Consider the following 13,561-nt stretch of genomic DNA (forward strand, 5'->3'; position numbering starts at 1 on the left):
GCAAACCTCACACAACCCGCTTGCCGCACAACGTACGAGAAACACCCGCAGAGGTGTCCTCCAACATCATGTAGCTGAAAGTGGCTGAAACAGCAGACACACCAGCACTCTCGTCTAGCTTAAGTAGAATCGTGTGAAAAGAGATACACAGGCCACTAACAAAAACTCTTCTCGTTTGTTTTCCTGCCTCAGTCGTAGCGGCAGATGTCCCACAAGGATCACGACAGGGTGCACATCTCCACCTGCTTCCTCGATATAACTTCTGGTGTATTTCTCCCTTGCCAGGTTTCGTGAAGTACAGAACAACTGTAGAGAGTTTGACGATGTCAAAAACGCTGGACACGAAAGCCTCAATTCCGTACGTATGTGTTTGCCTGACGGCTGTTTCAAGAGTTCGAAGTGGCTTGCGCAGGCGATGGCGTTTTGTATAGATAAAACGTTTACAAATGCTTGTTTGAAAAAAACGAGGAACGAACCACGTTCTAGATTGCGTCCTGTGACAGCAGCAGTACGGCTCGTGATGATTACCATGGTATCCATTCAGAGAGCGACAGCCGCTGACAGACTTCCACGGCGAGGCGCCATCTCCATGATTCCGAAACGCTGCATGCAGCTGGCTTGCGCGAGCTGCGCGAAGCGCTTCACGAGTTTCAGTCGAAAGGGCAAAAATCCCCTGGCTTTTTATGGGGACCAATTACACGCGGTAGCTCTGCTACCTGCCACGATCCGCCGCGGGCGTGCAAGATGGCGGATTCTGCCTCCCGCAACGCGAACCAAATCCATCTACTCGGTGGAACTCACGAAAAGATTTCGCTTATCAGGCGAAGTCACCAAAGTGTCCGCGTGATTCATTCACACAAAAACCTTTTGGAACTCCCCCTGGCAAGCTTCGACCTAACACTCTTCTATGAGGGGTATGTGCCTGTTTGTGTCCTCCACCTCTCTTTTTTCCGAGTCTTCCTTTCCTCCTGTGGCATTCTTCACGTCTGTCCCGTCCACATCGAGAGGCACTTCGAGTGTTCCAGGAAGCACCGCGTTTCCCCCGTTCGCTGTCATTGTCACGACGGCAACAGCCGTCGGCTTTCCGGTCAGGGTGGGAGCAGAAGTAGCCATTACTGCATTCGAGATTTCCACTGTGTTTTGCCTTGAGCTGAGATCCCGACCCGCGGCCTTCCCATTCTCTGTGCCGTTCGGCGTGCTCGCAAAAGTCCGGACAGTTTTTTCCTCAAGAAACCTCGATGCCTCGCGGGAGGCACGTGCTGTGTCAGAAGTCTTTCCAGTTTGTGGAGAAAGCGAAGCAAGCGAAACTGCCCCAATGGCATCGCAGCGGCGCGCCATCGCAGACGCTCGTGCTGCAGCGGCTGCAGGAAAAAAAGAAAGAGTGAGGGGGAAGCATGAAACAGCACGCAGGCGGCGCCCCCAGAGAAAAGCAGGAACTCAACTCTTCTAAACCCTTCGAGTTCAACATGCAACCATGCGTTTCCTGTATTCTTTGGTGGTTACCTCTGCTAGTGTTCATAGCTTGGATCTCCTTGAGGAGACCTTGAAGTTGTTCCTCCTTTGCTTTGACCTGGACCAGAGCAGCGGGCATCAACGCTGCTACCTCGCCCCAGTGGTGCCACACGAAGGATCCAAGAAACAGAACTTTCCTTTCACTTGATTGCAATTTACGACCTGGGTAAACACGCACAACGCAAGCAGATCATACATCAGATTGACCGCTCGCCGCACCAGCCGGAGGAGCGCGGGAGAATCGAGCGAGAGGATCGTTCCGACACGCATATTTTGTTGAACAGAGAGATGTTTCTGATTTGAGATGGACATCTGTGGAGTCCAAAACGCCAAAGAGACAAATCCGCGCGTCAAGAAGCCGCAAAAAAGCCATCAAATCCTCCTACCTACCGAGGGATTTCAGATAGTGTCGCCTTTCTTTCAACGCTTTGTTCAAGGCGTCGTCTTGTTTGCTTGATCCCTTGCCTTTGTCGCGCATCTGCCCTGCGGATCGCCGCTGCTCCTCGGCTTTCTCTTCCTCCTGGACTTCTGCGACCATCTGAAGAAGACCATGCAGCATCTCCATGATCTCCTCGATCGCTCGAAATGCATGCTCCCTGCAGGTGAAAAGACCTTGAAAGTCTTGGAGACAGAGGGCGTTAAATGCAGGGTCCTTGCACTGCACGGTCTCCTGCGTTCAAGCGAAACAAACGAAGGCGACCCCAAGATTGGAAACAAGCTGCCGCTATAAGGATCACAAAGGTTGAGCAGCATCTGCGACGGTCGGCGATCGCGAGTTGCGAAATGAAGGCAAATCTGCAAAACCACGCCACTGTCTGTAATGCAGCCGCCACAGCTAATCTCTGAACACAACTGACATCCCTGGCTCTATTTACCCTGCGAGCGACTTCGCCGTGCCAGACCGTGGGCTTCCAGCGTCCAAGCCTCTGAGTCACACAAGGGACGAAAGCAAGAAAAATCCGACGTACCGACGATGTGGCGCCAATGGCAACGTCGAGAGCCTCCATGGGGGTGCGCGGGGGCTGTGGGGAGCCCAGAGCCTGGTCGACATACACAAGACGCGAAAGCGGTGGAAATGAGGCAACCAGAACACGCCAACTGAATACAGGTCCCTCAGCTTCCAAAGCGCACAGAGACCGAATGTTTCGAATGTAAATGCACTGCCCATAGAATGTTAGAAAACAGCAAATCTCAACGATATGCACGGAGCCTAGAAAAGACACTGAACACGAAAGGCTGGATTTGTACACTGCAAGCGTCGGTGGCATGTTACTGGTTTGTATGTCTATTCGTTTTCCAGTAGAACGCGAAACTAAGTGGGATGCATAGAAATATATATATATATATATATACTTACACGTATACATGCACATATGTAAATGGGAATGGAGTTACCGAAACAACTGCCCGAGACATCTTCTGCTACAACCGAAACACATAGTGAGTGACGGGTCCAAAAGGTGAGACACCGCCGTAGGAAAATTCGACAGGAAAAGAAGAAATTCGGCCGTGACATGTCACACACAGATTGAAAGGAAAGATGGCTGCTCCGCTGCAAAGAAAAAACTCATTACACAGGGGAATTAAGAAATTCCGGGTATCGAACGTCATCTAGAAAGGATGTATCATCCAGCTTGAGAATGCAAGCTAACCTGAGCTATAGCCAGGATGTGCTGACAAGCCTCTTGAAGCTCCACCTCCTCGACCTCGCCGTTGTAACTCCGCATGCAGTGTGCATATGCATACCTGAAGTAGCCGCGAGGAACACAGAGAAGATTGTCTCTCTGAAACAGACCGTTTCTATTTCTTCGTGAAAATACGAGTCGAGCCTCCGCCACGGACGGTTTAGGACGGTACACGGTTCTTCAGATGATTTGTAAATATTTTTGGCTGAACGGTAGGCAATTAAGGCCCCGCCAGAAATTGAGGTAGATTCTCCATCTTCGGACTCAACGCTGAGAGAGCGACATGCTTCTGTTTCTACCGCAGACTCTACCACGCACTGTGAATGAGTCGGTTTAACAACGAAATCTGTCTGACAGAGACATCTCAGAAAACGAGGACACACCTGGGCGCTGAACTTTGCATCGTGCACTTCTCAAATCGATCGACAGACAGTAAAATTGTTGTCTCGTCCACGGAGCAGAGACAATTGCATTTCCTTCCAGCATTTGCGGTGACGCTCGTGCCGGAACTTGCCACAGAGGTACCACGAGAGCTGTGGAAAGCGTTTTCCACATTCTTCACGCCTGCAGTTCCACCTATATAACACTCGATCGCGAGCCAAAGAGGTTTAGTTCGCTTTCACCTAAGAAACCAAAATTATAAGATGAATTTAGATTTAGAGCACACCGATAAAAAACCTTGTGTGCCAGGAATAGACTCATAGATAGACTGAGTGTTCTCGAAACCACGCAAACACAATAGAACTTGGATCCCGGCTAGAGACCTAGGGATCCCCGTTTATAATCTGCACTGCACGAACGGGACCAGCGTGACTATGCGCATGCAAACAACGTAGAAGAAAGATCGTCTCTCCTTGTGTCTCCCCTCTGTTCGTTCCTAGTCCGCCTGCCCTTCGCATAAACGAGAAAGCGCCACCTGCGATAATTACGCACAAGAGCTGTAGGAGAGAGTTGAAAACGGTAAAGTGAACTTTGGTCTCGGAGCTGCAGCAGCAATGTGGCGGGGGAGCGACTGGTTGCCGAGTCTCCACCTGAAGGAAAATCCAAGAATGGCAACGGACAGCGTTCCTCAAATACTGTCAATCGATCCCGAGATGTGAGAGACAAAGACACGCGCGAGCTTTAAAGACGAGACGCCATCCTTCTTTGTACAAATGTCTCCGTGGTCAATCATTTCGAAAGGCTGCCGCATCGGAACACTTCGGATTCTGGTTTCTCCTTTTAAAGCATCAATCGCAGTCGACAGCGATCCACATGGTGAGAGAGCCCATGTCACAGTCTTGCACCTCAGGAGTGAGATTCATTCACCTCACGTCTATCCCGATGAATGATCACGTCCTTCCGCGGCTCTCTCTCTGTCGCCTGGAGTTTCGGCAGGGGTATGCCACGATTATCAACAGTGGTGCATGCTTTGCCTGGAAACGAAGCCTGACGGATACATGAATGCTCTCGAAATCCTGTTCAACACTGTCTTCGCCGATTCGAACTGGTGACGTCTCTACTTTACGTAACAGGCGGTGTGTCGGAAGCGCATGTACGTGAACGCACAGCAGGACGGCATTCACCTGCAAGTTGTCTGCGCTGAGAACCTCTCTAAACAGTTTGTCCCCACAGAGAAGTTCACTAGAAAAAGAGTTCCTCCGGGATCCCCGACATGTCAGTGCACTTGCATCAACTTCGAACAGCGTCTTGTTTTCCAGCGGTACCTTCTGCCACCACGGCTCCCACGGCTCGAGGTACTGGGCGAGAGCTCCTGTGCCCAAGGCGTTGTGGAACGCCCTTCGTTCTTCCGCGGTCAAGGCGTCCTCGTCGAGGATCCCCCTTTGTGCCAGGTCGATCAACTGGGCATGTCTCTCATCATCCATGCCCTCAAGCAGAGCAGCTTCATCCGGAGGTACCTGTCCTTCATCTCCCTCTTGTGCTTCTTCTCTCCCTGCTTGACCCCTTGCACCACGGCCGCTCCGCTCTGCGCTCCGGTCCTCTTCCTCCTCTTCTTCGCTTTCTTCCTCTTCCTCGAGTTCCTGTCTGCGAATGCGGGAGAGCTTGTGCTCAAACCGACGTTTGTCGAGAGCTGTTACTCGCGCTGCTCGGACAGCCGCCACAACTTGCTCCTCTTGAAACTGCCTCACACAGCGACCGCCGTTGTGGCTCTGAGGAGCGGTAGGGAAGAGCGGCAACAAAAGTGCAGACCAGAAGCGAGGCATGAGGCGAGGCGGCAGGTGAGGCACAGACGAGACAGGAGCTCACTGGCAGAAAAGAAGACGCGCATCAGGTACTCCACGAAGCGGCTGCTGTAGAGTCTTCCAGATCACTCGTTTCTGAATCTCTCTACACACAGGAAAGGAGACCGAACCCTCTGATCTCCGAAAACGCAAACATCTCACCTTGTCTAGGCTTTCGTAGCCTCGCCCCCCTGCTGTCTTCTTCATGGACGCGTACATGCGGATTAGTGGAGGTACGCATGTGTGTTATGTCATGCCACATTTATGTTTGTATGTATGTATCTATGTATGTATGTATGTTTATGTTTGTATGTATGTATCTATGTATGTATGTATGTTGATGTACGTAGGCATGCCTGTTTGTATGTATGTATGTATGTATGCATGTTGATGTACGTAGGCATGCCTGTTCCTGTTTGTATGTATGTATGTATGCATGCATGTTGATGTACGTAGGCATGCCTGTTTGTATGTATGTATGTATGTTGATGTACGTAGGCATGCCTGTTTGTATGTATGTATGTTGATGTACGTAGGCATGCCTGTTTGTATGTATGCACGTATGTATGTATGTATGCATGCATGTTGATGTACGTAGGCATGCCTGTATGTATGTATGTATGTAAGTTGAAGTACGTAGGCATGCCTGTTTGTATGTATGTATGTAAGTTGAAGTACGTAGGCATGCCTGTTTGTATGTATGTATGTAAGTTGATGTACGTAGGCATGCCTGTTTGTATGTATGCATGTTGATGTACGTAGGCATGCCTGTTTGTATGTATGTATGTTGATGTACGTATGCATGCCTGTTTGTATGTATGTATGTTGAAGTACGTAGGCATGCCTGTTTGTATGTATGTATGTTGATGTACGTAGGCATGCCTGTTTGTATGTATGTATGTATGTTGAAGTACGCAGGCATGCGTGTTTTGTGTGGGAAAGAGGAAAGGTGAAGAAGCGTAGTGGACCTACACTGTAACAGTCGGAGGAGCAGTAAAGCGTGTGGCACTTCGGGCATGTGTACTTGGAGGCGGCTCGGTGGCACCTGAAAAGGCGAGACTCACAAGCAAAGAGGTCCACAAAAAACGCGCCAAACGCGAGAGACCTCCGCGCCGGGAAAGACAACGGAGAGGTGTCTGTGGCTGATCAACAAATCGCCCTTTGCTATTGTTTCCATCGCACAGAAAGTGCAGGCTTGGCCGAACGAGTGACTCTCAGCCATCTCTGCTAATAAGGAGCTACAAAACGAAACCCCAGCGCCTCTCTCTGAAATGTCTGAGGTAGAAAACTCGAGACAAAAGAAACCAGGAGTTTGCTCACAGGGCCACAAGCGCGACTTCACACGAGAAACTTACACTTGGCAGGTGGCACCGCTGCTCCTTGCGGATGCGGCTGAGATGCCGATAGAAAGTTCGTCGTCCATGGCCTTTTATTATCCGAACCTTAGAATCCACTATTTGGTCTCCACGGCAGAAGAGAAACACGGACGGATGCTGAAGAGATCCACACGACGCAGACGAGCGCCAGTGGACAATCTTTGAGGCAGACACCGCTGAGTTGCTGGCGCAATTCAAGGGAAACTAACGAGAAGATGGTTACTGCAAAAAACGCACTTTTTGGACAACTGCTCAGACCGCGGAAATAAAACCTTTTGCCAAGAAGTTTTGGAGCCTCCAAATTTTGAGAAGTATCTTTGGACCAGAACCGGCAACATGCAGTCTCAACCAAGCACACCAAACATTTGTTCCCTCCAGTCGTCTCTGGGTGACAGAACTCCCGCAAGTGGTGGCAAATGGGCAGCGCCGCTGCTCAAGAGACCGCTGTCTGTAGGAAACAGACATTGTTTTCGCAACTGGAATTTGTTAATGGCTTGACGCTTCTCTGTGCTTTGACAGCGTGCATGTCCAGTCGGCACTGGTCGATACACAGCTGGTTTCTCGACCCTGCAATTCCGAGTTTCGCCGCCTTCTTGACATGCTAGACACAATGTTGATGGAGAAGAAGGCGACTTTTTCTCGAAACTTGAGCTCGAAGGATCTCCGCAATGTTTTATCTTCCATCGCTGCACTCGCTTTCAACTGGACTCCACCGCTGTTCTCCGAGTCACACGAAAGTCCACCTTTTCTCGAGTTGAGCCGGCTTTTCGCATTCCGGCAGCGCTCGTCGATGCAGCGGCGAAAAAGCCGTTGAGAGTTCGTGGTTTTGGTTTGAGGATGTCATGGCCGTTAGCACCTCGAGTCACTTTTCACTTCACGTCAAGTTCTTTGTCGCGTTTCTCCTGTTTCTGTGCACACGCAGCTTCCGTGCTAGCTTTTTCGAGCAAGGCGTCTCGGTGGTTTGCGCTGAGATGAATGGTCCGGATCACCAGCCGGTTTCGCCAGTCTCGCAGAGTGACCTTTCCCGGGTAGACAGCGAAACGAACACTTTCCAGTCTTTGCTGCTGCTGAAGTCTACTCCTTTCCGAGACGCTGCAGAGGCGCTGACCCTCGCCGTCCACTCTGCGTTCCTTGATCGCGGTTTCCTTCCGGTGAAGAGCGCCGCCCGCGCCGAGCAGAGCTGCAGGTCTTCCCAAAAACGCTGTTCTGAACTTAGCACGCCGTCGGGAGAGTTTGTCCGTCTGCCGGACGGCCGCGTCGCCCGCGTCGTTTATGACCCGGCAGACTTTCCTCCGGAAGAAACGAACCGCTCTTTCTTCACAGTCACTATCCTGTACGCCCGCCCGCACACGACGCTGGAAACGCAGACAGGGAAGAAGCCGGACGCTCTTGTGCAGGTGAAGTGCACCGTCGTTGGCCACAGTCTGGAAGTAACCGTTTCTGACGGAACTCAAGAGGGAGTCCTGACGGCAGAGTTTCCTCTTGAGGCTGCGGAGCCGATTCTGGAGCTCGACTCGCGACGAACGGAACGAAAGGTCGTGCTCTCTGCCGACACTGGCGAAGGCTCAGACGCTCCAGAAGAAGAAACAGCGGCGCTTCGCTCAACGATCAAAGTAAGGGAAGGGGAAGGAAACCTGCAAAGGCAGAGACACCGGCGGGGTTCCCGGGCATGCCATGTTCTGCCTTGTGTCAGCGCAGTTCGCGTGTGTTTATAGGGGACTCTTGTGGAGCGGTGAGGCAGTAGAGGGTGGAGAAGCGCACTGGCGGACGCGATCCACGCGTTCCAAGCGTCTCGCTCTTGTTCCCCCTTTTTCTGCTCTCAGAGTCTCCACGCCTCCATCGAAGAGGGATTGGTCGCAGCTGTTGTGCGCGCCTACATGAGGTCTGGAAAGATGGATCCCTCGGATTGTCCGTCTCACGCACAAGCGGGTTCATCTGCACCCCCGCTTTCGCCTGTAAGTCGAGTTGACTCTTCCTCTGCCTTCAAAGGGAACTCCTGACTTCCACCAGTGTGCTTTTTCTGTGTTTCTAGTCGCCGCAACCACGCTGGGATGTTGCTCCGACCGGCCCGGGACAGGCAACATTGGTTTTCCAGTGACTGTTCAGACACTGCGAATGCAGCAGCCGGCTGCATCTTGTGCCTGGGTGCGAAGGGCGCTTGCGCCGATCGACGCAGACTTGAAACTCGTGTAGAAACCTCAGACGTTGGTGTGTCTCTCCACTAGTCGAGTTTCTGTCGCAGGCACTTTGCTTTGCACGGTGAAGTTCACTCTGGTGCGTCCACTGGGAAGCAGTGCGTTGGCGACGGTGCAGAAGTTAAAAGACACAATCAGAAACGAAACCAGCAGCGTTTCTGCTCATCTAGGAGGCATCTGTTCGTCCTTCGCCGTTTTTGAGTTCAACACACGTTGTCCTTGTTCAGTTCCTCGAGTCACCCTTCGAGCCATGTACATGTTTCAATGTATGTACGCCTGCAGGTGTGCCTTTTTCATGTAGAGATCCATCGACAAAGAGGTTCATCTTCTCCAGGTGCATGCATTCCTCAGTATGCACTCGTACGTCTTCCACTCTGCGCGTCTTTCATCGTCCGCGTAGACCTGCAGTCTTTCGTGGAATGACACAGGGTTTCCGCGTACGCTTTCTTCGTCAGTGAACAACCTACAGATGCGGAGGCAGTTCGACCTCGAGCAACTCGAAGGTGACGCGTTTGCCTCGTTTGCGTGTAGACCGGGCCTGAACCTCTCTCCTGCGGCACCGACTCTGTCCGCTCGCCTCTGCCTCCGCAAGGCCCTCGTGTCGGGGGTCAGGACTTGCGGCCTCCAGGCATTCCGGACTTGACGCGACGACCAGAGGAAGACGCCTTCGTAGGTCCCGACCGAGGCGAAGGGGGAACGCATGTCGGGCCGCGCCACCCGTTCTTCAGCGGAGGCAACAGACAAGGCTCTCACCCCTACCCCACACCCCCGTAAGCGAGAGACAGGAGAGGAAAGGAGTTCTCTGGGGACAGTGAAATGCGAAGACTCAAAACAGAGGATTACCGTCGAAGGAAAGAGGAAAGCGAAGTGCATCGCGCAGTTCGACGACTTCGTTTGATATCGGTGGGGCGTTTGGGTGTTGTGAGCAGGGCGTCGCACCTGTGTGATACATATGCATATATATGTGTGTGTATGTATGTTTGAGATGCCTCGACGAGGGTCTGCCGATAGAAGATTTGTAGTCTCGATGTATCTAGGTCGGTTTGATGAAGTTCACAAGTTGATTGGTGGCTTTCACATAGGCTCCCGCGATGCCCTAGACTCGCTGCGTGTTTCCGGAATTTTTCTGGCTTTGTTTTCGAGTTCTATTGCTTCGAGTGCTGCCAGGACCCGGGACGTGAGGCGTCGTCATCGCCTCAACTTGGTTTCTTTGTTCTCTTTAGACGGCTGTACAGGGGACGCCCCATGAACCAGTGTTTGTTTCGTGGCCGAAAAAAAGAGTTTTCGCTTCAAAATGAATGGACTGTGTGCGCTTCGTGCAACTGCTGAAGCTGCAACGGTAGCGTTCCCTTATTTTTCTTACACCGAGAGGCGGTCGCTGTCTGTCTCACGTAAGGAGCGTCTCCGATACCTTTCAGACTTTATGCATGCAGACGCTGAGTGCACAGTGGTCGTTGAGACCCTTTCAGACGTTTTGCAAAGACAACGGCGTGTGTGTCGCCCTCTTGTCTTGGGAGATTCAGGCTCTCTTTCGCGGACGATGAAGGGCGTCTGCTCGGCATCAGGCATCGGCGCCTCTGCCAGGCCTCACTTGCTTGCCTAGTGCTTTTCGTCGTTTCTGTGGACCCCGTCTCCTGACCTTGTCCATCGTTGATGCGCTGTTTGTGCAAGAAAAAATGAAACTGACAAACCGCCCGTCTCGTTTTTTCGTCCCATGCAGTGGTATCCGTTCGTTGTTCTCCGGCTGCCGTTTTTGCAGACTGCCTCCAGGATTCGTCCCCGGGACAAGCTACGACCCCATCGGGCCTTTCGGCGTGGAGCCCAATCCCGATCACGAGCGTCCGCAGCGGTGGGACAATCGCGGCGACGTCCTCCCGTCTCCGGGGGGCGCGGGATTCTTGGGCGGCCCAGTTAATTTCGGAGGAGGCAGGTGGGGAGGAGGCGGCGGCGGCGGCTTCGGAGGCGGCGGCTTTGGAGGGGGGATAATCTGAGTTAAGGACTTAATTTGAGTTAAGGACTTTCTGTTCCACTGGGAAAGGTGCCTTTAGACGCGTACGGAGAGAGGGTGCTACGCACTCTCACACGCCACAGAGAGAGGAGAGCAGGACGCCTGAAGAGAACAAGGAGGGACGGGGGGTGCAGTTTCGCTAGAGTGACTGTGCATGTACATTTTGTGGGTCTCAAAGGTGAAAGGAAACTTCATAAGGCGGCGCCTGTCAGCAGCTGAGACAAAAGGAGATGTGGACGAGGCCGCGATACTGTTTTGGGGGACGCGGAACACGGACGGTGAAGGGAGCGCATTCGCGTCTGAAAGTCTTTAGAAGCGTTTCGGAATGACCGGAGAGACCCGCAGTGAAGACACCCGCACATACAGAACAGCTCGGCTGGTTCTTTGAGCGAAACGAGACAACCGATGCTGGGTTCAAGGTTTTTCTCTGTTTGACGAGAAATGGAAACGGAAATGTTTAGGCAAAAGGCTACACTATGGTGATACGTGGGAACAAACGCAGAAGAAATGTGTTTCTGTGTGTGTATCGCGGGTGGTGGCGGGTCGGACCCCGTGCCTGTGTGTAGCTGTAGATGGTTGAGAAAAGACAGGTTTCTGTGAAATTTCATCGAAGGAAATGGAGGGTTTCAATCTCTTATCTCGTGATCATGACTGTAGCATCTCTCGTGGGCAAAAGACGGTGTCTCGTCTTGCTCTGCTCTGCGAATGTCGACGTTGTTAGGCCCCTGCATCACACGTCGCTCCCGCGTTTTGCTGCAGTAAAGTATGCTGTGCTTGCATCTACAATTTTTTACAGAAATATGAGCACATGTTTCGACTCGAGCTCCAGCAGAAACGGTGAATTCGGTAAAGTGGCAAAGATGGCAAGTTGAAAAAACACTGGCCTCAGACGGAAGCACGGCTCAGGGACCGGGACACCAGCCAGGGAAAATGCGAATCGCCTTCTCGTCAGTTTGTTAGATTGGAGATGCACATGCGGATGTACATCTGTGGGGACTCCTCCTCGAAGAATTTCTGATATGTTAGAAGCTCCTGCAAGATAAAACATGAACAGACAGACGAAAACATGAAGCGGAATCGTACACCTCTGACTGCTGCATTCTGCGTGCCGTGAACTCACACAGAATAAGACATCGGGGAGACATGATAGGGGGTTCGACTGTCGGATTTCACAGAACGGACGGATACAACCGGATCTTCCCTCTTGTTTTTAAGCTCTAGAATATCGGAGGTGAAACGGCTTCATACCAGGGTCCTATCCTTTCAGATGTTGAATGTGCGTGTGTGTTGCTGCATGCCACAAAGTTGTTGGGTTGACAGTTCTGTATTCGTAAAACACATGATCTCTGCACGCCGTACTAGCATCTTGCTTTCCGTAAACAGACCCAAGCGCTCTAGTACATTCAGAGTGTTTTTTCCTCCCACAACAGATCGTAGCAGCAGACAGTACATTGGCGGCTCAGTTCTAGTGCAGTTCAGAAGGGTCTCCTCGACGATACGGCTTCGTGTTGTTGTGCACTTCTATATCCTGAAGAACAACCATACAATTGAAGACGAGTATGTCGCCTCCCGCAACAGTTTAGTCACCTCTCCTGTTGCGCAGTAGAAGGTCATAGAAGGATTAAAGATTCAGGAGGAGGAACTCCTGTGGTGATCACCACAATGTCTGTGCAAGGCGTTGCCTCCCCTTCGTAGTCCACCGGGCCCAATCTATAGTGTGACTCGGTTTATATTTAGAGTATGTGCGTGCATGTATACACGTACGTCATGGAGGAACACACTCCTCCAGATGACGGTCCAAAGCACGCAAGCAACGACCACGACAAAGTCATACAACACGAACTTTAGCGTCTCCACATTTGTGAGTGACCTGGTGAAGCAACGCAACACGATTTAGACGATGTGCCACAATGAAAGGAATTTCCAGAACGCTTCCGCGTCTCGAAAAGGGAGTGCAGCGCTTGTGTTTCAAGAACTGTGCGAAAGCAGTTGGTACAAAGGCGTCCGCTGTTTTGCCTCTCGTTCTTCCTATAGTCTAGAACACCTCATCACATGCCTGTTGCGAGCTGTGTTGTAGTAACAGTGCCTATACCTTTCTGTTTCTTTCCTATTTTGCGGGGGGTTTGTCTTCCACGGACCATCTCAAGTGAACATTTTCCCGTCGTCCATAGGGAACGGCTTCTTCATGTTTTAGGCCACAGGGCACATGTTTCCGCTGCAGTATTGCCACCCCCAGAGGATCTAAAAACTGCTTTCCTGGTCGCTTCGCGCGCCTGTTGCGGATTTTCTGCCGAAAAACCGAATCTCTAAGTTCCCTGTTTCTCTGGAACCGCCGTGAAGTCGCCAGAAAAGATTTTCGTAGCCTAGTTCTCAAAATTCACTTCTGGGGATAGGGAAGCGCTCTGCGTTGTCGAATTCCTCCCTTCCCGACCCCTAAAGGTTCTGTTCCCCGTCCGCCCCGGTTGACGACTTTCTCGCGCATGTTTTTCTGTCTCAGCATGCTTATTGGGGTGACTGGGGCTGAGACGTTTGCAGCTAGTTGGGGGTTTGCTTCGGCTTTTTT

General features: G+C 51.7%; 3 protein-coding genes across 3 annotated transcripts; 2 read left to right on the forward strand and 1 right to left on the reverse strand.

Annotated features, from left to right (window-relative positions):
- Positions 1 to 91: 91 nt before the first annotated feature.
- On the forward strand, positions 92 to 847 carry TGME49_212830 (expressed protein JLP1; the record flags this gene model as incomplete). Its single annotated transcript, XM_002370991.2, has 1 exon — positions 92 to 847. Exon 1 carries the CDS (start codon positions 365 to 367, stop codon positions 845 to 847), a length of 483 nt encoding a protein of 160 aa, XP_002371032.1. The 5' UTR covers positions 92 to 364.
- TGME49_212840 (HIT zinc finger protein) lies at positions 362 to 7,243 on the reverse strand. Its single transcript, XM_018779577.1, has 9 exons — positions 6,775 to 7,243; positions 6,392 to 6,464; positions 4,904 to 5,347; positions 4,131 to 4,228; positions 3,165 to 3,258; positions 2,481 to 2,552; positions 1,903 to 2,182; positions 1,504 to 1,674; positions 362 to 1,361 (listed from the first exon to the last, which is right to left on the reverse strand). Exons 1-9 carry the CDS (start codon positions 6,840 to 6,842, stop codon positions 895 to 897), a joined length of 1,767 nt encoding a protein of 588 aa, XP_018637861.1. The 5' UTR covers positions 6,843 to 7,243; the 3' UTR covers positions 362 to 894.
- A 46-nt stretch (positions 7,244 to 7,289) lies between these two features.
- TGME49_212850 (hypothetical protein) lies at positions 7,290 to 12,393 on the forward strand. The gene is made up of 4 exons (XM_002370993.2): positions 7,290 to 8,408; positions 8,619 to 8,750; positions 9,522 to 9,760; positions 10,750 to 12,393. Exons 1-4 carry the CDS (start codon positions 7,638 to 7,640, stop codon positions 10,979 to 10,981), a joined length of 1,374 nt encoding a protein of 457 aa, XP_002371034.2. The 5' UTR covers positions 7,290 to 7,637; the 3' UTR covers positions 10,982 to 12,393.
- The last annotated feature ends 1,168 nt before the right edge of the window (positions 12,394 to 13,561 follow it).

The sequence above is a fragment of the Toxoplasma gondii genome, chromosome V (genome assembly GCF_000006565.2).
Source record: "Toxoplasma gondii ME49 chromosome V, whole genome shotgun sequence".
NCBI lineage: Eukaryota > Apicomplexa > Conoidasida > Eucoccidiorida > Sarcocystidae > Toxoplasma > Toxoplasma gondii.

Excerpts from the sequence above, each read along its gene's own strand:
- TGME49_212840 (XM_018779577.1), bottom strand. The coding sequence starts at position 6,842 with ATGGACGACGAACTTTCTATCGGCATCTCAGCCGCATCCGCAAGGAGC. Across the intron at positions 5,348-6,391 it reads GCTCCTCCGACTGTTACAGT|AGCCACAACGGCGGTCGCTG; the intron begins GTAGGTCCACTA and ends ACCGCTCCTCAG. Across the intron at positions 1,675-1,902 it reads ACACTATCTGAAATCCCTCG|GTCGTAAATTGCAATCAAGT; the intron begins GTAGGTAGGAGG and ends GTGTTTACCCAG.
- TGME49_212850 (XM_002370993.2), top strand. The coding sequence starts at position 7,638 with ATGGCCGTTAGCACCTCGAGTCACTTTTCACTTCACGTCAAGTTCTTT. Across the intron at positions 8,751-9,521 it reads CTGCACCCCCGCTTTCGCCT|ACCGGGCCTGAACCTCTCTC; the intron begins GTAAGTCGAGTT and ends GTTTGCGTGTAG. Across the intron at positions 9,761-10,749 it reads CACCCCTACCCCACACCCCC|ACTGCCTCCAGGATTCGTCC; the intron begins GTAAGCGAGAGA and ends CCGTTTTTGCAG.